Below are 26,810 nucleotides of genomic sequence, written 5' to 3'. Positions count from 1 at the left end.
TGGAAGTATTAGATTATGAATGGTAAGAACCAAAAATAAGAGCATGGCTTTTAAACACTTTCAAGTTTCTGTTTGTGCATGGCATAGTTTAAGATCGATTAATACAGTTGGATACTTGCTGCACGGAAAGCAGCCAAACAAACGCAACTTTACTTCAGGCGTCCATATTGTTCCCACCTGAACTTATACGCTCTGGGAAATAAGAAAGTCTAAGTTCCCAGTTCCCTTGAACGCAGCATAAGCACCTTTGCTCAAGTTCACCTTTTTTCAGCTGGGTCTGGGGGATACAAACTGGCAACCTTCTGGTCACATGACTACATTTACATCATCAGACAACAAAACAGATCAAATGGTGCCGCCTCAAATCCTTTTATTCCTCTTTAAGACAAGACAAAACATGATTCATTTTGCATAACAGTAGTACAGCAGCGGCCGAAGGTACAAAATGCTTTTTCAGTGTAAAAATAACTCTACTCATACCTCAAACCTGTGCCGTCCTCTCTTAGTGCAAACGCTTCAAATAAAAGATAGGCACATGATGGATACGATATCGCAGTTCAATTACACTTAAGTGCTGATGACAACTAAAACGTCATTCGTTAATTCCTTTTGGAAAAATTCCCCGTTGGTAAATTCATAAAGGGTAACAATCACAGCCTAATGAGGTTTGGATATAGACTGACGGAAGCTGGCGTTTAAATAACGATAAAAGCTGTGCAGTGTTTCTCGTTTCATAATAATTCTCTAAACTGTGTCGACGTCTGAAGGAAGCTTGATAAAAAGCGAGAGTCCTATTGCGGTAACAGCATGAAGAATCTGTGTTTTAGCTTTTCCTACTAAGTGCAACTGACTCATGGCCAAGTGTAATACTATGTCAAAAACAAATTACATCGCAAGCTTATGGTCCCAAGCAACAATCACAACTTTTTCCTAGTTGAAGCTTTTGCTTGTAAATAGCTGAGCAAGAGTTAAGTGGCAACTTGACATCTTTCTACTTCAAGGAAAAATAAAAACTAGCTGAAAATAAAAGTAAAAAGTAAAATATTTCCCAAATTTTACATATGTTACAAATAAAAAATAAATATCAGCTCTGTTTCAATCTAGGCATTTCAATGATTTTTCGAGAAAAATAAAGATACAAAGAGAGAGAGAGAGACCATCGTTCTGTTCCGACCGACACAGTGCAGCTTATTATTTCAGTGTGGCTCCGGTCCCGCCGCGGCATCAGGAGGCCAGCACGCCGCGCCGGATGATGTCGGAGCCGTAGCGCCGGCCGAGGGACGAGTCGCCCCTCAGCTGGTGGGAGTGGCAGCGTTTCAGGCAGGGCTCCACCTCGCCGTCGGCCGGCTTGGCGTCGGGGGCGAAGGCGTCGTTCTCGGTCCCGGTGCGGAGCCGCGTCCTGGGGTACGACGGCTCCGGCGTGTTGGTCAGAGGCCGGAGGAGCGGCTTGCGCTGCTCCGGCGCCTCCTGCTCCTCCGGCGCCGTCGCCGGCCTCTCGCTCCTCTTGGGGATCCTGAACTTCCCCCAGTTTTTGAGATGGCCGCCCGCGGGCCCGTTGGATGTGTGGGAGCCGTTCGTCTGGGCAGTGTGGGATTTTCTCAGCCAGCCGTTGGGTTTGGCGGCGGCGGCGGCGGCGGCGGCAGCGGGGGGGGCGGAGTCTAGGACCACGCTGGCTCTGTTGAGTTTAGTGTTGGCTGCAGAGTCCAGAGAGACGTGGCTTTTTTTGGCCATTCCTGCGGCGGAGAAGTAGTCGTCGGAGTCGGAGGATCTGATGTCGACCAGCCTGATGGACACCGTCTTCTCGATGTGTTTGGACCCTAGCTTGTTCTTCGTCAGGACGGGAGAGCTTTCCGTGAGGCCGCTCCTCCTCTTCCTCCTCCTCTCCTCCTGCTCCTGGTCGCTCTCTCGTTTCCGCCGGCTCAGCGCCGCGTCGTCCCGGCCCTCCTCCTGCTCCTCCCTCCTCGGCCCCCTCCTGCCCTCGGGCTTGTGCGGCTTGACGTGGTTCGTTTCCTGCCCGACCTCCGGCTTCTGAAGCCTCGGGTACTGAAACCCCGGGTTTTCCTCAGAGATCTGAACTCTGGTGAAGCTCGCCGCCTCCACGGGCCCGGGCTCTCTGATCCGGACGCCGTCGCTGTCCATCGTTTCCAGTAGTTTGCTGAAACTGTCCCTCTTACTGTGAGCGTGTGGCGAGTCAGGAAGGCCTTTTCTGTGGCTGCTTTTCCTCTTCTCCTGCTTCAAGGAGCTTCGTTTGCTCTTCAGGCCGGAGTGGCCCCACGGGGAGCGGGACGAGCTCTGTGTGGACAACCAGCTCAGGGAGAACAGCTTCTCCAGATCCTTCGCTGAAGGATCGCCTGAGAGAGAGAGAGGATTCAAGAGAGAGGATTCAACAGAGAGAGAGAGAGAGAGAGAGAGAGGATTCAACAGAGAGAGAGAGAGAGAGGATTCAACAGAGAGAGAGAGGATTCAACAGAGAGAGAGAGAGAGAGGATTCAACAGAGAGAGAGGGAGAGAGAGAGAGAGAGAGAGAGAGGATTCAACAGAGAGAGAGAGGATTCAACAGAGAGAGAGAGAGAGAGGATTCAACAGAGAGAGAGGGAGAGAGAGAGAGAGAGAGAGGATTCAACAGAGAGAGAGAGAGAGAGAGAGGATTCAACAGAGAGAGAGGGAGAGAGAGAGAGAGAGAGAGGATTCAACAGAGAGAGAGAGAGAGAGAGAGAGAGAGAGGATTCAACAGAGAGAGAGAGAGAGAGAGAGGATTCAACAGGGAGAGAGAGAGGATTCAACAGAGAGAGAGAGAGAGAGGATTCAACAGAGAGAGAGAGGATTCAACAGAGAGAGAGAGGATTCAACAGAGAGAGAGAGAGGATTCAACAGAGAGAGAGAGAGAGAGGATTCAACAGAGAGAGGATTCAACAGAGAGAGAGAGGATTCAACAGAGAGAGAGAGGATTCAACAGGGAGAGAGAGAGGATTCAACAGAGAGAGAGAGAGGATTCAACAGGGAGAGAGAGAGGATTCAACAGAGAGAGAGAGAGGATTCAACAGAGAGAGGATTCAACAGAGAGAGAGAGGATTCAACAGAGAGAGAGAGGATTCAACAGGGAGAGAGAGAGGATTCAACAGGGAGAGAGAGAGGATTCAACAGAGAGAGGATTCAACAGAGAGAGAGAGAGAGGATTCAACAGAGAGAGGATTCAACAGAGAGAGAGAATTCAACAGAGAGAGAGGATTCAACAGAGAGAGAGAGAGGATTCAACAGAGAGAGAGAGAGGATTCAACAGAGAGAGAGAGGATTCAACAGAGAGAGAGAGAGGATTCAACAGAGAGAGAGGATTCAACAGAGAGAGAGAGGATTCAACAGAGAGAGAGAGAGGATTCAACAGAGAGGATTCAACAGAGAGAGAGAGAGGATTCAACAGAGAGAGAGAGGATTCAACAGAGAGAGAGAGAGGATTCAACAGAGAGAGAGAGGATTCAACAGAGAGAGAGAGAGGATTCAACAGAGAGAGAGGATTCAACAGAGAGAGAGAGAGAGAGAGAGGATTCAACAGAGAGAGAGAGAGAGAGAGAGAGAGAGAGAGAGAGAGAGGATTCAACAGAGAGAGAGAGAGGATTCAACAGAGAGAGAGAGAGAGAGAGAGAGAGAGAGAGAGAGGATTCAACAGAGAGAGAGAGAGAGAGAGAGAGGATTCAACAGAGAGAGAGAGAGAGAGAGAGAGAGAGAGAGAGAGGATTCAACAGAGAGAGAGAGAGAGAGAGAGAGAGAGAGAGAGAGAGAGAGAGAGAGAGGATTCAACAGGAGACAGATTAAGCTGCAGCACACATTCAGGGAACATGTCAAGGAAATGATCAGAAATTAGCATCTAGACCAAAAATGGCATGTAGGGATGTTAAGAGGCAGGGAAATCAGGAATTTCTACTGTCAAAAAATGGGTATATTGCTCAAAAAAACTCAGAGACTCATCCTTTTGCATTAGTCACAGACAAGTAAAACATGTTTCAGCAGGGATAAGAACTGCTAAATGTGGTAAAATAAATGCAGTTAACATTTGCCAGAATTGCCTATCTTCATCGACTTAAATTGTTGGTTGGCCTTTAGTCACAAACAAGTGAATAGGACATGACCAAATGTTATGTTGTTACATGCTAAAGTGTCAAAGTAACAAAGCCTGTCAGCCACAGCAAACAGTTACCAGCATTTGGTTGGTGGCTGGCGGTCATTTCTGATCCTGACTGTAACTCTCTTGATAAAACGGTGTTACGCTGTGTTCTGTCACTAACGTTAAGTCGTGTCCCTCCACTCACCGGTGAGCAGCTCGTGGTCCAGCAGCCTGACTTGGTGCTGGAAGATTTGCTCCTGGACTCTCCACAGCGAGCGCTTCATCTTCTCCCGGCGAGTCACCATGTAGGTCAGGTTACGGACCTGAAGTCAGCAGAGTGAATGAAATGAATGAAAGAACACCAATACATTATGATCTGAGGTAACTGGGTGGGTGAAAGCGTGTAACTGCAGCGTGTAACTGCAGCTATTATCACACGTTTAGTTCAGTTAGACCCACAAAACCTCCACAAGACTGAACACAGCAAGCAGGAGAGAGCAGCTCCTATTTGAACGGGACGGGCGTAACGTGACCAAAAACCAAAACTGAGAAATCAAATCCCTAGAACACAGATCGAGATGGAGAGCTTAGTTCAAAGAAATTTTCCTATTCTAGGACTAGCAAAGGATAAACGCCCTGTGTTATGACATGTAAGACTACTCTCGCATATTTAGTTCACCCCAAAAATGGGCCAGTAGTATTTGCACATTGTCACTTAACTTCTGCTGCTTGACTTCAGGGAGGAAGGATCATTATGAAATTAACATTAGTCACAGAAGAGGTGCAGATTTTGCAATCAATACTGGCCCACAGACTGCAGGGTGAGACAACTACATAATTATGCATTTTGAGTGAACTATTCCTTATTCCAGCCTCACATGAAAATTGGACAACTATTCTGTCACCTTGCAAGTAGTCTATGGGCCGGTAGTTTACGACGGGACATATGATGATGTTGCCAGACAGGTCTCGAACAAAGTTAATTCTCTCCTTATTTGTCTGTCTGAAAAATGGAAGATTTGTGGCTTGTGAAAAATGGGTCCAATATTTACTTCGGTGACTATGGGGGTGAAAGAATCGGTCATAATCTGTGTTCACGTTCACTTCTCCCATTGGAGTGAATAGACTCAGGACCTGCCGCTAGTCCCCTAAAGGGGCGGGGCAGGGGGCGAAACCCACGTGACACAGATACAGGAAATGACTCGCAGTTGTGCCGTCTCGTTTCTAAACCGTCTCTGACCCAACCAACGAAGTCAACGAGTACTAGCCAATCAGAGGCAGAGTAGGGCGGGTCATGCCTTCGCCATCCTAGGAAAAAAGATTTGCAGCACACTACTGAATGATGCGCATCAGAGGGGATTTAGAAGTGGGTATACGCAATGCCGACTGAAAAATAAGTAGGTATACATATTGAAAAACTACAGCAGGCGTCACCAAATGGATGATTAATACTTCGCTGTAATCACAAATGTGGTGCCTGATAGTTAGTATTTAATGGTAATTAGTTAAAGAAAAAGTTGTAATATGAGTCTGCCACACTTAGTAAAATTATCCATCTTACTATGGATATCAATAATCAAAAAGCTCTCCTGCTTCTTCAGTAAGTTCAAAAGTAAAGAGGCAAAGCTTGAGGTCATGATGTGGTTCTTCACATTTTCTTTTCAGGATTTCAGGGTGTGTTTTTTTTTGGACACACCTTTTAAATTCTACTTTTTATATTCTGATCATATCTGTGTGAAATATATTCAGATATATATTCAGATATATTTGCAGATCACTTTTTACACACTGCTGTTTTTTTGGGTTAAAAATCAAAGGCTGGCAAAAATCAGCATCATCTTCTAAATCACTTCTTCCAACAGCTTCACAGACTGAACTTAAACTGTTGCTTTTTACTTTGTTACACAGGAGGTCTGATTTACTTTTTTCTTCAACTTATTTTTTTTGTTGTTGTCTTAACTGATGCTTTACATTTACTATGCTTTGATTTTTGGGTAACTGTAAAGCTTAGTTTTTAAAAGTGCTATAAAAATATCCAATAGTAATGATATTCTTAACAATAAGATGCTATAAACAAGCACAAGGTTTTTTCCACTACTCTCAGTATTTATTAAAACTGTTGCTGTGTAGGAAGACGGCAGGTCAGCGGGCTTTCATCCTTGTTTCTTGATATCTCTGTCCTGCACCACCCGGCCTCTGCCCCTCCCTCTGCTCTCGTGGGTCGGGGGGGGCGCAGCGTGGACACCTACCCTCTCCAGGTCCTGGCGGAGGTGCGTGAAGAGCTGCAGGCGGCGGAGCAGCACCTCCTGCTCGCGGCGCGCCAGACTCTCCTCCTCGTCCTTCTTGGGCGTGAGGAGCGGCTGGTTGAAGTTGGCTTTGCGTTTGAGCTTCCAGTACTGGTAGAGGAAGTCCACGGCCTCCTGGGGCAGCTTCAGCTGCTCCGCCACCTCCTCCGCCTCCACGAACTGGAAGAAGTCCTCCTCCAGCTCCTGCAGCTTCAGCTTGCGGAGGTTGACCCTCTTCTCCTCCTGCTGGCGGCTGCTGATCCCCTCCGGGTCGCCGGGGCTTCTGGCGGCGAGCTGGGGAGCGACGGAGGAGGAGAAGGAGGAGGAGGAGGAGGCGTCTTCCTCCCCTCTCACCCTGCCCCGCCTCCTGCCCTTCTTGTCCCCGACACCCTCCTTCTCCTCCTCGCCTCCCGAGTCCCGGTCCCTGGACTCGCCCCCCTCCAGCCCCGAGTGTTTGGGGCAGTAGGACTTGAACTTGACCTCGTCCTCCTCTGTGAGGATAGTGTTCATCTCCAGGCTGGCGTGGAGGCCGCACGTCACGTGGAAGGCAGTCCGGCAGTTCTTCGCTGAGCACTGCAGGAGCAAAACAAACAAAGACGGACATTCAGACATTTCAATTGCTCTGTTCCTAAAGACTAAGAAAGTCAAAAGTTAATGCCTCATGCATAACTGTACAAACATTAGACACCCACCATCGCTGGAGACATGGATGGTATTCTACTACTACTACTGCTGCTATTACTGCTAATACTGCTACTACAACTGCTCCTACTGCAAGGCATAGACATCAAGGTAAACTTTATATAGCACATTTCATACACAAGGCAAATTCAATGTGCAAATACATAATTTGTCAGGTAAAATGACATTATCAACACATAACACTGCTAAGGTACTAATACTGCGACTGCTGCTACAGCTACTACTGCTGCTACTAATTATTAATTAATCAATCAATTAATTAATTAATTAATTAATTGATTACATTTATACAGCGCTTTTACTCAAAGTACTCAAAGCGCTTCACATATCGGGGGGGGGGACTCAACTCATCATGCTGATGCACAGCAGCCTGTTTGCACCAGAACGCTCACCACACATCAGCTATCTCAGTGGAGAGTAGAGGACTGAGGGATGACTATGTGGCCATGATGGAAGGAAGGCCTGTTTTTGGGAATTTCACCAGGGCACCGGGGTTACACCCCTACTCTTGCGATGAGTGCCGATGGGATCTTTACTGACCACAGAGTCAGGACCTCGGTTTAACGTCTCATCCGAAGGACGGTGCTCACTCACAGGACAGAGTCCCTGTCTCTGCCCTGGGGCATTGGGGATATTATTCATGAGACCAGAGGGAAGAGCGCCTCCTACTAGTCCTCCAACACCACTTCCAGCACCAGGTGGTCTCCCATCCAAGGGCTAACCACAGCAGACCTGCTTAGCTTCCCAGACAAGCACCACTACTACTACTATTACTGCTACTATTTCTACTCCTCCTAATTAGCAATGCACAGATCAATCGTCTCCCTGCTCACTCACTCACTCACCCTACTGACCTCTCAAATCATTAAAATCTAATTTCCCACATTTTGTTTGTAACAGAGGTGACAGATACAACAACAACAACAACACAACATCTGTTGTGATCACACTGGAGAGCTTGCTGACATTTCTCAGTGACACAGGAGCTGTTGTGTGTTATTAATATAGAGAGGGTCCCACCTTGCTTTTCACGTCTCAGTAAATGTCATCAATGGTTATTTGTTTGTGCAGCAGCGACGCTACTCTGTGTGTGTGTGTGTGTGTGTGTGTGTGTGTGTAATCTGAGACTCTACCTGTATGCACGCTCCGGTCTTCTCCTTACATAGGCAGCAGATCAGAGCCCATCTGTTGCTGGGAATGTGGGACACGTTGGTGATCGGCTCCATCTTCTCTGGATTCCCGATGCTCACCTACCAGAGGGATTGGACAAATATGAGCACAGATGGTGTTGACTGATTTCGCAATGCAAATAACACGTAACATACGCCGTGCGGTGGACGCCATGTGTGCCGAAAATGTTCAGCCCGGGAGGTCGCAACAGGAGCGAAACCCCCGACCCTGACAGTGTTGGTGCTGTGCAGTCCGGATGAGTTTCACAGTACAAACAGCTGTTAGTGTTTCACGCTGTGTGCACCAATAAATAAGTTCAATCTGAGTATTGTATCCAGTCAGTTTTTTCCACAATTTTAGATGCGCTACCTCACTCTTCTTTAAATAGTCGTATTGGATTTTATGTTTTTTTTGACTCAACACTACTCATACATGTTAGAATTTAATATAAAATGAATATATCATGGCATAAAGATTGTTCTGAATTCTCAAGGAGCTGTGAATGATCTGCAATGGGAACAGGAAGACATTTATAGAGTCTTTTTATGCAGAAAGTTTGTGCTTACAATAGGGCTGAACAATTAATCGAAATTTTATCGAAATCACAATATGGCCTACTGCAATTTTCAAATCGCAGGAGGCGCAATATTTGTTAAAGGTGAAATGTGTGTCAAAATACCATTTTAAATGAAATATTGTCGTGCTGCAGAGATGTCCTGGCCTACACATCATATTCTACAGACTTAAGAAAACATCTTTGTTTGGTACAGATCCCTGCAAAAATCACACCATAATCATTTTAATACGTTTTTCAATGAAAATGAGCATAATGATGTAAAAATTATCATTCCCTCTAATATCGCAAATCATATCGCAATTGCAATATCAGTCAAAATAATCGCAATTAGATATTTTTTCAAAATCGTTCAGCCCTAGCTTACAAAAAATGATATTGATATAAAAATCTGTGGTTTACAAGTTTACAATTTCCTCCAATTTTCTGTCATTTAGCAAAAGCTAAAAACAAATTTCAGTCACAAACCTAGATATGGATACTATAGATATATTAACAATTGTGTTTTATCATATTTGTTGAAATGATCAAAGCAATGGATGGATGGATTCTAGAATTAAGTCAAGCATTTTTTTTATGAATGTGTCCCGCTGCATCCCTTCTTTATAGATCAAACAGACGGCAGGAACATTTGTCTTTAGTGTGTAAATCGTTAAGGATCACCAGCACACTGACTGGGAACTTCTTCAGATGACAACATGTGAATGCCACAGTTATATCCTGTCTTTTGACATTTGCCTTTTTTGTAACTTTGTCCCTACTGGCCACCTTACACTCTCTGCTGGTGAACCAATCAAAGCAAACAAATGACTCTGTAGCAAGCAGGCTTCTGATTGGCTGTCTGTTACGCTGCTCGACACAAAGCGGTAGCGTTTGGATGGTTAACCAGCCAAATATGAGCTGAATCTCTTCACTTTCACTTTCATGATGAATTACAAACTTAAATCTGCTCTCGTCTCTTCGCTGAATGTTTCACACAGTGCCAGATTCTATACACAAAATAGCATTGAAAACAGGACGGGTGACAAATTTCTATACAAAACATATTCATTATTTTGGCGGGTAAAAAGTATTCTTGCCAGGTAATGTGTTTTAAAAGTGAAAGGTTCTGCATTCACCTCTGGAATCCACAAGGCACAGCTGACATGGACCCACTTGGTCCCGCTGCGGGTCGGCTTCATGGCTCCGCCCTTCTTCGGACACAGCTGGCACTTGGGCAGGATGCCGAGGGCGCAGATCCGGCACAGCCAGCTGCCCTTGGGGACCTTCTGGATGCCGTAACACGCCTGTTGTCCGCAACACAAACAAACACGCGGCTCAGCTTCCAGAGAGCAAGCCGAAATCAATACGGCATGAACGGACAAACCCAGAGAGAGGAGAGAGGGAGAGAGTGAGAGTGAGAAAGTGTGTGTGTGTGTGTGTGTGTGTCAGATGAAACCACCAGAACCGATCTCTGAAACATAAGATACTTCATTTTCATTTTGCTTTTTACCACAGCGTCAGGCCAGTCAGAAAAAGTGAGACACTATCACTATCATTTTCCACAAATCGAGTGTGTTATTTATTACACCGCTCAATAAATAACACACTCGATTTGTGGAAAATGATAGTGATAATGTCTCACTTTTTCTGACTGGCCTGACGACTGCAAGTTTTGTTCCTCTTTAATTTTGCTCATTTTTGTCTAATTTAAGCCATCATCCTTCATCTTGACTCCTTCTGCACGATGCTTTGTTTATATTTCTTCATATTATTTTTTTACTCTGACTGTTATCGGTGGGTTTAGCCTATTATTGGTAATACAACTGCTATTTTATTGATCCCACAGTAGGAAACTCCATCACTGGAGACACTAAAAGCGACGACACAGAGAAATGAGAAAAATCGACACATTACAAGTTTCTGTTCATGTTGAATTTCAGGCATTCAGCTGATGCTCTTATCCAAAGTGACTTAAAAATGAGTGTAACAGTAAAATTAGTTCCTACAGTTAGACGTTAGACGTAACTAATAGTGAAGTATGCAAAGGTCAAGTCAATATATAGCAAAAGGAAAAATAAGAATAATGAATAAATGTGACCCATCATGGAACAACAGGCACATTGTGTTTTCATACATTCTTGATATTTACATTCAGAGCTTTAAAATGGTATATTACACAGTGAGTCAATAAATTATAAATGACTGACTCAAAACACTGTGTTTTTTTAAAGTTAAAGGAGCCTGTGTGTTCCTTCACGCCTCTGACCTGGTGGACGCAGATGTTGCACTTGTCGCAGAACACCATCTCGTTGTTGTCCTCCCCGTCCGGCGACTGGCACACGTCACACACCACGTCCTCGTCGTACTCGATGCCCAGCCCCTCCTCCGTCTCCATGGCGTGCGTCATGTTGTCGTGGCAGCGGCGCTCGAACTCCTCCATCACCCTCTCCATGGTGATCTCGTCCAGCGGCGGCACGCCTGCGAAACACGGGGACGCTGTGTTTTTCTACTTCGCTTCTCGTCAATCTGTCCTTGTTTGCTTTGTTTCTTATGTAACCCGGTTTTCACTCATGACTGATGTTTTTTTTTCTACTAGTGCCATTACTGCTGCTATTATTAAACTAAACTACATCACTGCATCAGTGGTCAGCAGGCAAATTTTCTAAGTGATTCAGCGCTCCGGCCTTGCTCTCCTCTGCTGGACTCAAAAAACATTTCTCTTGTCTTTTCAGAAACAAAACGCAGGACAAACCCGCGATGACACAGCAGGACCAATGTTCTCTGATTGGTTGGAAGCAGGTCAATCACTCCTTAATTCAGCCTGACAGTGCCATCCAATACATCTGATATAACAGGATTACAACTCCCGAGTTCCAGCTCCAAGCTTCAGACTGAATGATTAATAACTCGAGCAAAATAACTGCTTCAATGTCTGGGAAATTCAACTCGAAGAATGTACTTTGTTTTTCTTAGTCATTTAGCTTTTTATCCAAAGCAACAGACAGAACGAGCTTAAATTCCTACATTCACCGACATTACAAGCAACCAGCAGTAAGGAGTGAGAGCGTCAAGAGTCACACTGCACTGATAATATATTAGATCAGAGAAGTGCTGGGAAAAGAAACATGAAAAGTGAGGTAGGAGGGGCAGAAAAGATTATTTTTTCCCCAGAACATTAGTGTTACTGAAATAGCAGACGGTCCGGACTGCTCTGAATAACAGGAAATTAAACCCGCTGCATGGAGCCACACAGAACGACAAATCATACACATCTTCATATATTTCAATAGGATAATAAAATTACATTTGAGGAGTGGACTCAAGGTTTTGCATTTAAGGCATTTAACTAATGCTCTGGGGATTAAATACATTACCAGTGTTCCCTCTGTGTTCATTTATATACAACTAAAGTTTAGTCCAGAAGTAATGATTTTATTATGATTAGAAAACATTTTTGGCACTACAACCTCAACTTGAAACGTGACTTCTAGACGCATATCGCGACACATACGGGTCCTCAAGCGCCACAGCTGCATAAAACGACAGATGAAACGACTGCATCACGTTATAATATTAGATTACAGAAGGAAGATTCACCCACAGGGCAGAAAAACACCTTTCATCCACTGACACTTTCACTATTTTCCCCATCTAGATATGATATTTTAAATGGAGTAGGAGCTCTGAATGACGGCTGGTTGGCAGACTAGACCAAACCTTCCCAGCAGTTGTCCGGTGACTTGTGTGACACCCACCCACCACCCCCACCCCTCTACTCACCCATCTCGGTGAACTCTGCGTTGATGACGTGCAGCCAGGCCACGTCCTCCTCGTTCAGGTCGTAGCGGCACATGCCCTCGGCCAGCGTGCGGATGTCCACGTAGCCCAGCGCCTCGGAGCCCGACGTCCGGATCAGCTTCTTGGGCTTGGTGAACATCACCTCCTTCCCTTTCTCTGACAAAACCCTGCACAGCACAGACAGACAGACAGACAGGCAGACAGAGAGACAGCACAGACAGACAGACAGACAGACAGACAGACAGACAGACAGCACAGACAGCACAGACAGACAGACAGACAGACAGAGGCTTCACTTCACTGCAGTCTAGTCTCTTTTCACAAACTAAGGGTCAGCGAAAAAAACAGAGGGAGGCAGGACTTTGATAAAGCAGATTCTGCCATTTTATAAAAAAACGAGCCTCTCACTTTTTTTCACCTACTTACAATTATTGATAAACGTATTATTTTGTTTGTTCCATCAGCATAAGTTTCCTCCAACCGGATTTCAGTGTTACACTTGTTCAAACTGAAAGGTTTAACGAACATAAAGAAAGAGATTCACTTAACCACAATTCAGCAGCATGGCTAGTTTTTTTTATATATTGTCAGAATCTGCTTTGTTGGTGTTTGTTTATGTGCTAGAAGTGTGATTTTCAGACTGTTCCTCCATACAATGGCAGTGAATGGAGAGAGAGAAAAAAACACAATTCTCCAATCTCTTCTACTGGAGCAACAGATAACAGATAATCACAGATTTTGAAGCTACACAACCCAAGGTACTACCAAAGTTCAACTTCACTTTAACTTTGAACACTTGTATTGCCCACAGCGTGATTAGGCGTTTATTTCCTGCTCAGGGACAACGCACTTTCTTCTCTAACCCCCGTGCGGCCTGTGTGGCGGATGCAGCGGTCTTACCGGGCCACAGGCTGCGGGATGGACTGCGGGCTGACCGGCACCTGGACGCCCTTCTCCCACTCCTGCCTCCACGGGTCGGCCAGGACGTAGTAGTCCTCAGGGTTCAGCTGGTACGAGTCGTGCACCTTCATGGCAGTGATCAAGTCCGTCCTGAAAACCTGCAGCGCGGCCACATGAAAACAAGTCCAACTTTTTACTGTACGCACTGCAGCCGCACCGTCGCTCTGAGCCATCTGGAAAACTGTGATTTTGTTGTTTGACACTTGACAGCTGTGAGAGGACAAGAGGAATAATCTGGCAAGCAGCTGATTGAGACATTACATTTTTTTTTTTTAAATATATGTCATTTTAAATAGAGATATGTCAGAGTTTGCAGAAGTTGCTGCTGCCTCGTGTAGAGCAGTGCAACAGGCAGCCAATCAGGAGCCCGTTTGATACAGAGCCACTGTTTTCCTTTGATTTGATTGGCTCATCGTCAGAGAGTGTATGGTGGCCAGCAGGGACAAAGTTTGAGAAAAGGCAAAAACCAAAACCTGTGTATAATCGAGGCATTATCATCTCAAAAAGTGACCGTCCAGTGTTGCGGGAGACATTTACTGATTTATCCACAAAAAATAATTGTATCAACATTTAGCGTTAATTTCGGACCTCGATTTTTGTTCCTTAAATATTCAAGACTGTTGATCACAACCTCAATATCCAGCAACATAATCAGGATCATCATTTAGAGCGGACAGAGACCTAGACCTACCTCAGAGGGCTTCTGCCCTTTGCCTCTCCTGGGCTGTGACTTCGAATGCTGGGACCAGCAGGTGGAATTACCTGCAGGGGAAACACGACACCGCATGAAGAGCCTCCTCATCTCTCTGTCAACTGCTGCTGCTCTAATTTAGCTCCAATCTAACTTCACATCTTTACAGCTGAGGCTTCTCCCTACAGGAAACTCAAACCGCACATACAAATGTAGGTCATTGGGATAGTCAAAATAGTGCAATCAAAAATGTGCATGGTTTTCTATTATTTCTCTTATCCAAAATCCATTAACAGTGGCATGGTTTCGGTGTTTAAAATCGGCTGTATGAAGTTAAATCATACAGTTAAATCGAGTTAATTAAGCGAGTTTCGCTGTTCATCTTACTACTCAGACCCTGAATCAGACCTGGGTTAAAACACGATGTACAGAAAGTTCGTAGCATTTGTTTCACCCCACCTGTCGTACCAGATCAGTGTCACGCAAGACGACACGATAAGAAAGAAAGTCTAGACAATCACAGGGAAGCATTTCACCATCGATTTAGTTTTCTGTTATTGACAACTCACCTGACATAATCTATACTGTCATGCTGCTGTAAACCCCACCCATCTGAGATTTCACGAAGGATGAAACAAACGCTACGATACGACTTGACCACCATCTGACCCGAGCCTCCCTGTCTGACCTGCCGGGACGTCTTTAAATATCCAAAGGCGTCTCCTGTCCCTACTCTGCCTGCTGCTTCTCACACTGCAGGCCACCTGTTTCTGTTCCTTAACCTCCCTCTGTCTGCAGCCTTCCTTTCTCCTTCTTTCTCTCCGCTTCCTTCCTGAACATAAGAGTATACATTCATCCACAATGACAGTAATTAGATTAAAAATACAGCGCTGGGGCAAAACGAGATGCTTGCCATTTGCCAAAAGTGACAACTGCCCTAAACAAAATAATAGATAGCATTTTCAACTCAAACACTTCATGCGTACAAAAGATGACATCCTGACCGATCTGGAGACCGCTTTGTAATTTCACTTGTGAGGCGGAGGAAGGTGGTCGGGTTGTGCTGACCTCATTCGGGTCTATATCGGGCCTGGTATGAATGAGTCAGCGGGACCGAGTGTCAGGGAAAAAATGTTTGCTTACTTCCATTGTCGGAGTCGTCGCTGCTGCTGGGGTGCCTGCTTCTCTTCATAGTCGTCTGACTCAGGAGCTCCGGTGTGGGGATACTACACAGAGCAGAGAGGACGGAGTTACACAAGGAAGAAGCTGCAAAATGGCAGTTGTATCAGCGAAAACGTGGTGCGTGGAAAGCAGATAAGGAGCGTGACTTAAATACTTAAAGAGCACTGGTGATGGCAGGAACAGGAGTTGTGTCTAATTAATATCTGGCATACTGTTGACTGAGCTTACATGACAGCTTACAGGACACACTAGTGCTGCACAAACCTGCTGTATCCGTGTTAATTTAGAATGCACTTACACTGTTGCTGAAAACAGTCAAGATGTTGATATAAGATGCCAAATGTGGATGAATTTGTTCCTAAAATCATCAAGACTAACACTCATGATTAAAAATTGTGATCCCAATTTCTAGCAAAATAATCAGGATTATCATTTTAGTCATAATCCCGCAGCTCCAGGACACAGACTGGTGGGAATCTGGGCCTGGTATATAACCTGGTGCACAGTGTTTACACCTGTTCCTGTCTCATCTGACAGCACAGCAGTATTACAGAGGTGTTGCACTACAGACTGTGTTGACAACAGCAAGTTGCCACATGCACACTAACGAGGAAACACCGCCTCACAGTGACAAGACCTCAGCCTGCTGCTTGCAAACACTTCTGCCGTGCTCATGAGCAAAGACTTTGAACTCCCAACAGGTGGAAATATCAAAGAGTCTGCTGTCAGCACAGGGAAAACAGACAACCTAGCAAGCTAGGCTAACAGTTAGCCACGCCATGGTTTGACGTCCCTTCCTCCAGCAAATAGACAGAGTCAAAACCGTCTGTGTCGGCTAACTAACTGCTAACGTTAGCTGACCCAAACAGCTGCTCTTACCATGGCAACATGCTAACACGTGCAAGATCACATTGTGCGATTTTCTCAATTTGCATAGCAATTTTCTTCTCGATTAAAGCATGTACGATTTACTAGTAATTACATTGCATATTCTAGATGGCTAATTCCAGATAACCAATCTTCCACTAACGTTATGCAATACTTAGGCCCACCCACACCGGCGCTGGAAATGTGTTGTTTATGATTAAAAAAGCGTTCATTTCAAAACACTCGGCTAGGCTGGTTAGCTTGGTATAACAGCCATTTGGCCAAATTGGTCCGTCAGAAACCTGTTACTGTCAGAAGAGCCTATGCATGTGTTTACAACTAGCGTTAGCTTCATTAGCCAATTCTTCCAGCAAATAGTCTGAACCTTGAATTTAGCTGACGTTGGAGGTTCGCAAAGTCAGCTAGCCTGTTAGCTTGTTAGCTGGAAGCTAGGTTAGTTATTATCTTAGGCTTGCTATCATAACGTTAGCCACTAAGGTGCCGTTTATTACACCTCACAAAGTCACCAGCAGTTATTCGTCAAAGGTTAGGGGTCAATAATGGATCCACACTATCTGGATTCAAAACTAACCTATGAATGAAAGCTGTTAATACAAGAATGTTGTTATGCTACCCGTGTTGCTAGCTGGGCGGTGTGACAGATTTACCAGTGATCCACTGGTTGAGGTTAATCTTTGGCGCCATTTTAAATGACGATGTCGCGTTTTCCTAGCGGACTGCTAGTGCGACCATACTAGGAATAAACTCGTTCAAATAGCCTGATAAGAACACTGTTGAAGATATGCATATGATTGAAATCCGTGTAGAGTTGAAAATAAATTGGACAGTACATACAGAGCACGTCAGGCCGATGCGAGCTGGTGTTTGAATTTGATGTGTAGCGCAGTTTGCCGTGAGTTCCGTTCGACCCGCATTCCACATACACAAACACAGCGGCGGAGCGGCGGAGCGGCGGAGCGGAGCTGGGAGGTTTCCCTGCCGGACTGCAGCGCCGCCTGCCGCCGCTAGAGAGCAGCACGAACCCCGCCGCCTCGCAGCCTCAGTCACCGATGATCCGAGATGGAAAATAATAAAGGAAAACATGCAGCACTGTGGTTCCAGTGTCACACTACAACATACAGTACGTTGTCTTCTTTGAGTGTCAACAAACTGTAAAAACTATTCTTTCCAAAGTGAGCATGACGCGCCTGTCCCGCTGACCATCCCCTCCTTTTTTGGCAAATACACACAGGCTTAATGTATTTAAAGGGGCAGAACACCAAGTTCTAACACTTGTTAGAAATATGAGGAAGGAAATGCCATAAAAAATATTATAGGCCTAATAGTAAAGGGATTTCCTGTAATAAACCAATAATGCATTTAAATGTCAGTCAATAGTTTTCAGTTTCAGTTTCACTATGCTCCCAACTTTATGCATTACATTTTATTTCATTTTTAGCTATTTTATTCCATCTTATTTTATTCCATTTTTATTATCTTTATTTTATTATTATTATTATTATTTATAAGATTTTTTAAATTACTTTTATTATTACTATTAATATATTATTCTGATTTTCATTATTGTGTTGTGTCTATCTTATCTTAAGCACTTTATATTGCAGTCTTGTACGAAAGGTTCTATATAAATAAAGTTTGATTTATTATAATCACTCATATGAATTCAATGTTAATCATTTCAGCAGTCAGTTTGGATAAATTGCCATTTAATACAAAATTAAAAACAACAATAGTACAAAACAGCTACAGTAACAAAACACAGTACACCAAGCTTAGCATGTTTACATTTGCATAGCGTTAATAAGAACAAAATAAAAAATAAACTTTATTCAGAGAAGTAGATGGTGGTTGGATGCATGCTGCTGACAAAACCTAGAGGAATGTTCAAAACACACAAAACAAGGCTATCACACATACGCTGATTCATAAATAACAGTTTTTGTATTTGTTTATCACATATCTTGATGTTTGGCATTCACACCTCATCAAAGACACACATGCAGTCAGAATAAAGAATATACTCCTAAAAATAAAGGAAAAATCCACTCAGATCCTCTCACACTGTTTTATATCATCAGTCTGTGATGTTCAGTTCATTCCAGGAGTTATTTTGTGATGAAGTGCTGTCATTTACTTTTCTGGTGAACCCGCTTTCCCTCAACCTGCCTCGTCTATTTCTACTTCATTTAGTGGTTTCCTACATTTCCCAGAATGCCTTTGGACAACCCCCCAGAGAACAGGGGCCTGAACTTGTTGCATTCAGTAGATGTAGGTGGACAGAGAGAGATAGTGATAGCACAGTAAGAGCAAGAGAGAGAGAGTTTCCAGTTGAGAAAAAGCGAGAGTCGCGTCTCTTAACTCCAAACCCCAACCTGTCTCTCTGCTGCAGTGCATTCTGGTCTCTCTCCTGCTCCTGTGGGTGGAGAAATCAGTCTCTCTCCTCTTCTACGATGGATTTCTCCCTGTGTGATTGTTGAACGTCTCTCGGTGCAAAATGGCGGCTCTAGAAAGAAGCCCTCGCTCTTTGATTCTGAGGGACTGAAACCAAAACCTGACGTTTACCGCTGATGTTTTACATCGCTGAACCAGTTATCCACGAAGAAGAAAAACACACCAAACCACAAAATGGACCCAGAAATGCAAAGTACATCACCAATAACTGCTTTTTAACAAGTGTTTCAGGGTGGATGTTTTCCTTTAACTAACCTCAAAACTGTGACTAGAAGAAGATTATGTAGTAAACAGGCCAAGAAAATAAAACAACGCGGGAAACGAGGTCAGTTCAATAGAAATAGAGGAAGAAGAGAGGAGGAAAATGGAGGCTTGTCATGAAGGATGGAGCCTGCAGACTGTGATGTGTGAACACTGAGGGGGGCGGAGCTTGTCAGAGGGACGGAGGCTGGGAACACAGTCATGCAAGTCAGACTCCTGAAGCACCAGACAGAGCATCACAACACACACACACACACACACATGAAAGATTTATTTATGTCCACATAAATACAAGCATACAAAGGACATAAACACTATTAATGCAGTCAGATAGTGAGTCAGTCAGTTACTTAAGTGCCTAATTGGCAGCCACATTGTTGCAGACACACAGGATGAAAACAGTGGCAGGTCGAAGGATAACACACACACACACACACACACACACACACACACGCACACACACACACACACACGCAGGGGTTTGGGTTTCAGAACCAAACTCTGTTTAAAACTTCCATGCTTTTTTTTTTTCTTGGCAGCATTTCAAGACTTTGGTTGGAGCTCAGTATCATTTCTCCTCATCGTGGCTTAGAGATCTTTCTTCTTAACTACAGATCACAGTTAGATATATCAGTTTGCCAATATATCGGCCCGATATTGGCATTGTATTAAACATCAGATATCAGCCAGTCAGTGTCGTCGTCCACCTCCAGTATGATGGAAATGATGCAGTTTGATTACATATTTATTACGTAATTGATCAATACTACACTGCACTGGTCGTCTATGGGAAGCCCTTAACCTGACATTTTGATCAGATTCCACACAACTATGCACAAATATGTTATTATAATAACAATATCATTCTAATTACTATTATTGCCATTATTAGTAGTAGTAATAATAATAATAGTAGTAGTGTATTATACTGGGTTTCAATGGAGAGTTTTAGTGTCCCATGTTGGTCTTAATGCTGTTTCAGAGGCTTTTTCACCATGACAAGAATACAATTCTAGGGGAAAAACTGAATACTTTTTGGGGGGTTTTTTGGCATGAAAATGGTGACATTTAAAGGTACTGAATATCAAAAATATCAGCTATCAGCAACCTCAGTCCACAAACTATCTGTATCAGTATCGGCCTTGAAAAACCTCTATCCGTCAAACCCGAATCACAACATCCAAAACAACACCGGGGTTTACGACTAATGTATATTCACGTGTATCGGGACCGAACAACAGTTTTTTCCAATAGTTTTCCACGGCTTTCGTCCAATTCCAAAACGTTTCAAGGAAATTCACTTCTTACTTCTCCAGACCCGCAGAGGAACCTTTCCGATCAACGTCCCGCTCGCTGCCCCCGTCCCGGGCCGGAGCTCATCTGACGGCCAGGATGGCGTCGTAGGACTTGCCGGTGCGACAGACCTGGACGCCGGTGAAGCCGGCCCTGGTGAGCAGGCTGCAGTACTGCGAGGCCGGCTGCTCCCGGCCCTCCGTCTGCACCAGCATGTTGAGGGAGAAGATCTGAGCCAGGACCGGACCCCGCCTGTTCTCAAACAGCAGGGCCTCCACCAGCAGGACGCCTCCGCCTGCCAGGACACACACACACACACACACACAGAGTACTGAATGTTGAATATCAGGGTTGGGGCCATTCATGAACTGAATTGAGACTGTATGGTCAATTCTAATTCAATTCCTGGAGTTGGAATTGGAATGTGAATGTCAAACGTCGAATACGAGATGTGAACAAACACACACACACACACACACACACACACACACACATACTGTATATATATACACATAAACTCACCTGGTTGGCAGCTGTCATAGATCTTCTTCAGCAGTTTCAGGCACTTCTCTTCATTCCAGTCATGGATGATTCTTGCCAGAACGTACAGGTCAGCAGGAGGGATTTCACCACTAAAGAAATCTCCTGCATGGAAAACATCAAGTATAAATAATGACAAATAAGGGTTACAAAGAAAAATGACCAGAAAAAAAAACAAACACTGAAATGGATTTAAAATGCAATTTGAAGTCCATAAGAATACATTCTGTGTGTACATATTTGTTTTATAGCTTTTAAGATGGCATTCATTCATTCATTCATTTTCAAAAAAGAAATGTCAAGTGGTGCAACCATGTAAAGATTTTAAATAATACACTTTCACTGTAGTCACCACTACTGAAAACATAAAAAATAATCATCGTTGTATCGTCTAAAATACATATTAATGAGTAAATTAACATTTTTATTGCAGTTTTCTTCTCTTCATGCATATTTACAGTTACACAACCTGACATTTTTGGATTTCAGAACACCAAAACTCAAAAAATGAATTGCATTTCAGTAAAATGAAAGTGGTTTGTCATGAAGCAGATATTGTACAATAATTTGATGTATTAAACTTACAGAACATTTTCTGTAAAACATGATCTGAGAGAATTTTTCTGTTTTTTTTAGTGACAGTGAAACACTCACCAGCCTGAAATCCAATAGTATCGTCGTCTTCAGAGAAATGCTTCTGAGCCGTCTCCACCACTTGAGGAAGGTCGAACACGGTGACGGAGGAGGACGGGTACGCCTTCGCCATCTCCCGGGCCAGAGCCCCAGAGCATCCTGGGAAACACACAAACACACAGTCACTCAGACAGGATCAGATCAGCACATCAACTGCAACAGATACACACTTTATGTAGCATCAGATAACACAAGGGGCAGTGACAGACGGGGCAACTTTTTGGAAAGAGTCAGATGGGTAACAGTGGAGAAAGCATCATCGCATTTATTGCACAGAAACATCTTGAAATTCAGTCGATTTTTGACCCTGTGTTAGGGCTGAACGATTTTGAAAAAATATCTAATTGCGATTATTTTGACTGATATTGCAATTGCGATATGATTTGCGATATTAGAGGGAATGATCATTTTTACATCATTATTCTCATTTTCATTGAAAAACGTATTAAAATGATTATGGTGTGATTTTTGCGGGGATCTGTACCAAACAAAGATGTTTTCTTAAGTCTGTAGAATATGATGTGTAGGCCAGGACATCTCTGCAGCACGACAATATTTCATTTAAAATGGTATTTTGACACACATTTCGCCTTTAACAAATATTGCGCCTCCTGCGTTTTGAAAATTGCAGTAGGCCATATTGCGATTTCGATAAAATTTCGATTAATTGTTCAGCCCTACCCTGTGTCTCACTTTATTTGCCAAAAATTGCCAGCAGTGTCACCGCCTGAACCCCCGGAGCCCATTGAATGTGTTGAATGTGTTACTGTCTGATGGAAATGTATTTATTTCAAATGAGAAAACCCATTTCTGCTGCAGATGAACTGTGTTGCGACGCAGCTGCTGCATCTGTTCTACTCACGCATTCATAATGCATGTGGAAACTGAAATGAATGTTGTGCAGCACAATGCACCTGCAATTATATAGTCAATTCATATATACATTCAACTCCACACTAGCTATATATTTATATCTATTACACTCTGTTTATACCACTCCAACTCAACCATGCAGCTTTTTTCTCTTTTCTTTTTTTCCTTGCAGTGTTCAAAACACTCTGAACCCAGCGTAATATTCTAATAATCTGTAGATATTTCAGTTTATTCTTTTTTCTATTACAGACTCCCAGTGCAGTCAGTCAGGATCCAACAGAGAACCATGTAAACACTGTATAGAAAAGTCTATCTCCTATATTTATATTATTAATTTTTACATACATCTTACACTTATATCCTGCTTTCGTTTTATACTACTAAAAGAGACATATTCCCTAAATGTCTAATTAATTTTTTTATATACTACTTTTATCATTTTTTGTGCTGTGCTATGTTTAATGTGTTGGCAAGTAAAATAAAAAAAAAAAGATTTGTTTTTTAACTTGCTGTCTGTGAATTTTTCACTATGAAATCAAATTGAATCAAAGTTCCAAAGAGAACTGATGTTGTAATTCTATAATCAATCACCATGCCTGATCAATTTCATATAAATACTTCTCAAACACTGGTTTCCTTGTGTAGAACGGCACATATTTTGCAGCAGCATCACTGCGTTACAGATGAAGTGTGATCCCAGGCGAACACGATGTGACTCGACACTAAGTGGCTCCTGTGAGTCGTCCTGCCAGCAGCTCCGGTCGGCCTTTACCTCCCAGATCCACGATGGAGTTGAAGCAGGAGAGGTTGAACGCCGTCACGACGTCGTGTCCGTCCAGGACCCAGGACGAGTTCATCAGACCCATGAACTTCAGCATCTCCTCCTCCGATCTGAGGGGCATAGTTCATCAGAAAACTCACACATTGTAGTCCAGCTGAATAATAAAAGTATATAATCGTGTGTCTGAAACAACAGAATCAACACCGACCTGTAAATAGCTTGGAAAATGTCCTCAGCTGGAAGGCCAAAGGTCTTTTCATTTTGATTCTTCCCCTCCCTGTGTTGTGGAAAATGACAGTCAGCTACTGTCTGAACTGATGGATATGATGCTAATTCATAGTTTTAGCTATTCAAACATTTCCCGGAAGCTCTGGAGACAGAAATAATCTCATTGGTTGAGTTAAACCTCAGTGGGCGGAGCCAAAGAAACAGTTTTTAGTAGCAGAAGTTAACTGGCAAACATGAATGGCAAAGAAGGAATATAAATAAAAACATAAATGGCAATGACTTATTTTTTTCATTCATTCAGACCATGACATTCATGATGTTGAAGGTCAGCAGCTAGCTAACTAGCTTACCTAGATAGCTATAGGCTAGTATGGCTAGTTTGAACTTGAAGGTCAGCCAGCTAACTAGCTAACCTAGATAACTTAGTATGGATAGATTGTATTTTTTCAGTTAGTAGCAGAGTGCTAGGCTTCATAATATTAGCTTCCTCCTCTCTTACCTCTTGTCTTTTTCACTGAGCTTCAGTCTAATGTTACTTTGCCAGAAAAACTGTTTCTTTGGCTCCTCCCACTGAGGTTTAACTCAACCAATCAGATTACTTCTGCCTCCAGAGCAGCTCTGCCTCTGAGAAATGTTTGTAGAACTAAAACTACAATCTGCTAAGAAATGATTCGGTGTGAGCTAAGTATAAGCCTATATATTTTGGGACTCCAGAGTTTACTGTGCAGCCTCCTGGAGGTGTTGTGGGATAATTCAACCACACATCTATAATGGTTGGCGACCGCTTCATAACCCCAACACAAACCCACTCTCACTCTTCCTCTAACAGGTTTCTATGCTGCTGCTCAGCCTCGTTCAACAGGACAGAGGACGGTTACATCAGATCCAGCGCGATGGAAAACATCCGTGCTTCTCTTCCTCTTTTGGTTTCCCATTTGAAAGCACAAACCTCACAGCGTCCACCATGTTGTTCCACAGCGGGTAGATGGTCTGGGACTGGTAGATGATCATGTCGTGGAGAGACTTGGCGCTGCCTTTGGCCAGGTAAAGGTTCGCCACGTCGGTGCTGCTGTAGACAGCTGCTACAGCACAACACATTCACTGTAAATGACTGGAGATATGTCAGCAGCAGCGACACATGAAGACACAAATGTTGCAGCATGTAACAAAAATAGCCTCCAGGATATTAGCTTCAGCAAGCAATTTGTTCAAATTTAGGAACAGGAATGGCAAACAGATGAATGTGTTTCCTCTCACGCTTTCCCCTGAAAGCTCCTTTAGCTGCTCGATTTTTCTAGAGTCACATTTATTCTATGGATTTTATATATATATCATCCCTGCACTGCTTACTATTAGTTACTTAAATTTGATATAAGAATGTAAGCTTATTCTACTGGCAATCATTTCCCCTTTAAGTCCCCCAGAGCAGAAGCATCAGCTAAATACACAAAAAGTAAAATGGGATGCATTCGATAATTTCTGATTACAAAGCACTGGAACTCAATTACAATGCAAGAAACACGCAGTTCCTCCTCCCTATCACTGACTATTGACAATAATAATTCAGTAGTAATTTCATGCAGCAGTATTCGTTGCTTCTCTCAGTCTGCAGCCGCTGTATCTGCAGACTCTCTCCCTGTATTCCCCGTCCAGTCACTCCCATTTGCTTCAGTTTGGTTCTGCTAAAGTAATGAGCAAACCCCATGAGATTACTTCATGTAAATGATGTGTTTCCTGTAGCTGCAGCTGCAGCTGAGGTGGCCGTAACACTGTGACACCAAGTCAAAGGTGCAGAATTTATCAATCAGAGGGAAAGACACATCAGGCGGTTTGTTCAAATGTAACAGGAGGGATTACAGGGAGGCAAAGCACCGTCCTCCATTTTGTTTTCACAATACATACTCCACTAAACAATAAGGAGAGATTTTTATAATTTGTACTGATAAAGGGCGATGTCACCTATTCTCATTCTTTCTCAAATTGATTCCTGGAAATAGGTGAGTCTGCTCATCTGTGTGTGGCTCTTCACTAGTAAATACCATCACACTTGTCACAGATGATATTATTAATATATACTGTATATATACAGTATATACTGTATATGTTAATAATAGAACAGAACAGAATAGAATAGAAGAACCAAAGGACATTATTTCAATATCAATATAGAATAATATTGGCTAACATGCAAAATCACGTTAAATAATCAAATTGATATTCATTGCACTGAACTGCATGGTGATATAAAGTACAATAAAACTAATTTTCATATAATATTCCCTAATTTGTTTCAGATCTCATTTTGTGATCGATTTTAATTAGTATTTGCTTTTTTATCATTCATTTAGACAACAGAATCCTGCATCACAACAATAACTCAATATCGTCATTTCATCATGATATGATTCAACTGAAAGACAATAAATGATAATATTGAATTATTGCCCGGCCCTTCTCGTCAGCCTGAATATCGTTGCCTGGTTGTTGTCAGATCTGGCTTTCCACTCAGACCTGTTAGGTAGTTTAAGTTTAACATGTGTCCTGGACTTCACCTGTCCCGTCGATCGTCTCCACCTCCAGGATCTCGATGCCCACCAGGACGTCCAGCAGCCTCTCCATCCCGTCCACGCTGGCGCCCAGCTCCCCCGCCACACACTCCGCGCTCAGGGGCTTCTGGGACTTCAGCAGGAGGTCAAACACTCCCAGCTCACAGGCCGAAAATATCACCTGTAGGGAAAAGTACGCAAATCAGCATCTCTGGACTGCTGGACAGAAAGGAGGCTGTACTGATTGTAGGGATGGGACAATATATTGAAATTCAATATATCACAATACAAAAATGTGACACTAAAAAAAAATAAATCGCGATATTAACTACATTTTATTCTGCTGTAGTAATTACAAATTAGACAGCTTGCCCATCACAGTTTCACAAGCTCTCCATCCAAATTATATTATTTATACTTTGTAATGACATTTTTAAATTGTTGTTTACATTCTAGCAAGATGCCATTGACTCAGAAATAAACATAATTCTGCACAGTCAGTCTTTTTTATCATTGAACTTTTATTTATCGTGGTTGTATCGAATCGTGAACCCGCATCGTATCGTGAGAGAAGCAGATCGGTCCCATCCCTACTTATCTGACATGTTAATTAAATGAGTTTTAAGTAAATAATTGTGACCTTTGACACCCTGAAGCCGTTGAAATACTCCAGCAGTTTGAACGGGTAGTCCAGCTCGCTCTGGGAAAGATGCTCTGCCATTATTCCGCTTCAGAGGGAGAAGAAATCAATCTGTGGAGGAATGGATGCAACTTTCTGTAGATCAGCTCAGCTTTGTGTCCACATCTCTGCTC

General features: G+C 43.3%; 2 protein-coding genes across 2 annotated transcripts; both read right to left on the bottom strand.

Moving 5' to 3' along the window:
* Positions 1-350: 350 nt before the first annotated feature.
* On the bottom strand, positions 351-17,374 carry jade1 (jade family PHD finger 1). Its single transcript, XM_078289532.1, has 11 exons — positions 17,166-17,374; positions 15,405-15,487; positions 14,262-14,332; positions 13,511-13,668; positions 12,593-12,777; positions 11,079-11,290; positions 9,949-10,116; positions 8,220-8,336; positions 6,349-6,957; positions 4,305-4,422; positions 351-2,351 (listed from the first exon to the last, which is right to left on the bottom strand). Exons 2-11 carry the CDS (start codon positions 15,451-15,453, stop codon positions 1,225-1,227), a joined length of 2,814 nt encoding a protein of 937 aa, XP_078145658.1. The 5' UTR covers positions 15,454-15,487; positions 17,166-17,374; the 3' UTR covers positions 351-1,224.
* Positions 17,375-20,119: 2,745 nt separating this feature from the next.
* On the bottom strand, positions 20,120-26,718 carry asmt2 (acetylserotonin O-methyltransferase 2). The gene is made up of 8 exons (XM_071906699.2): positions 26,638-26,718; positions 26,004-26,178; positions 24,401-24,530; positions 23,432-23,500; positions 23,215-23,333; positions 21,531-21,668; positions 20,859-20,981; positions 20,120-20,631 (listed from the first exon to the last, which is right to left on the bottom strand). Exons 1-8 carry the CDS (start codon positions 26,716-26,718, stop codon positions 20,420-20,422), a joined length of 1,047 nt encoding a protein of 348 aa, XP_071762800.1. The 3' UTR covers positions 20,120-20,419.
* Between the last annotated feature and the right edge of the window lie 92 nt (positions 26,719-26,810).

This window comes from Centroberyx gerrardi, chromosome 17 (assembly GCF_048128805.1).
Source record: "Centroberyx gerrardi isolate f3 chromosome 17, fCenGer3.hap1.cur.20231027, whole genome shotgun sequence".
In the NCBI taxonomy this organism is placed as follows: domain Eukaryota; kingdom Metazoa; phylum Chordata; class Actinopteri; order Beryciformes; family Berycidae; genus Centroberyx; species Centroberyx gerrardi.
The sequence above is the reverse complement of the archived record's forward strand: the minus strand, read 5'-3'. Positions and strand labels throughout refer to the sequence as shown.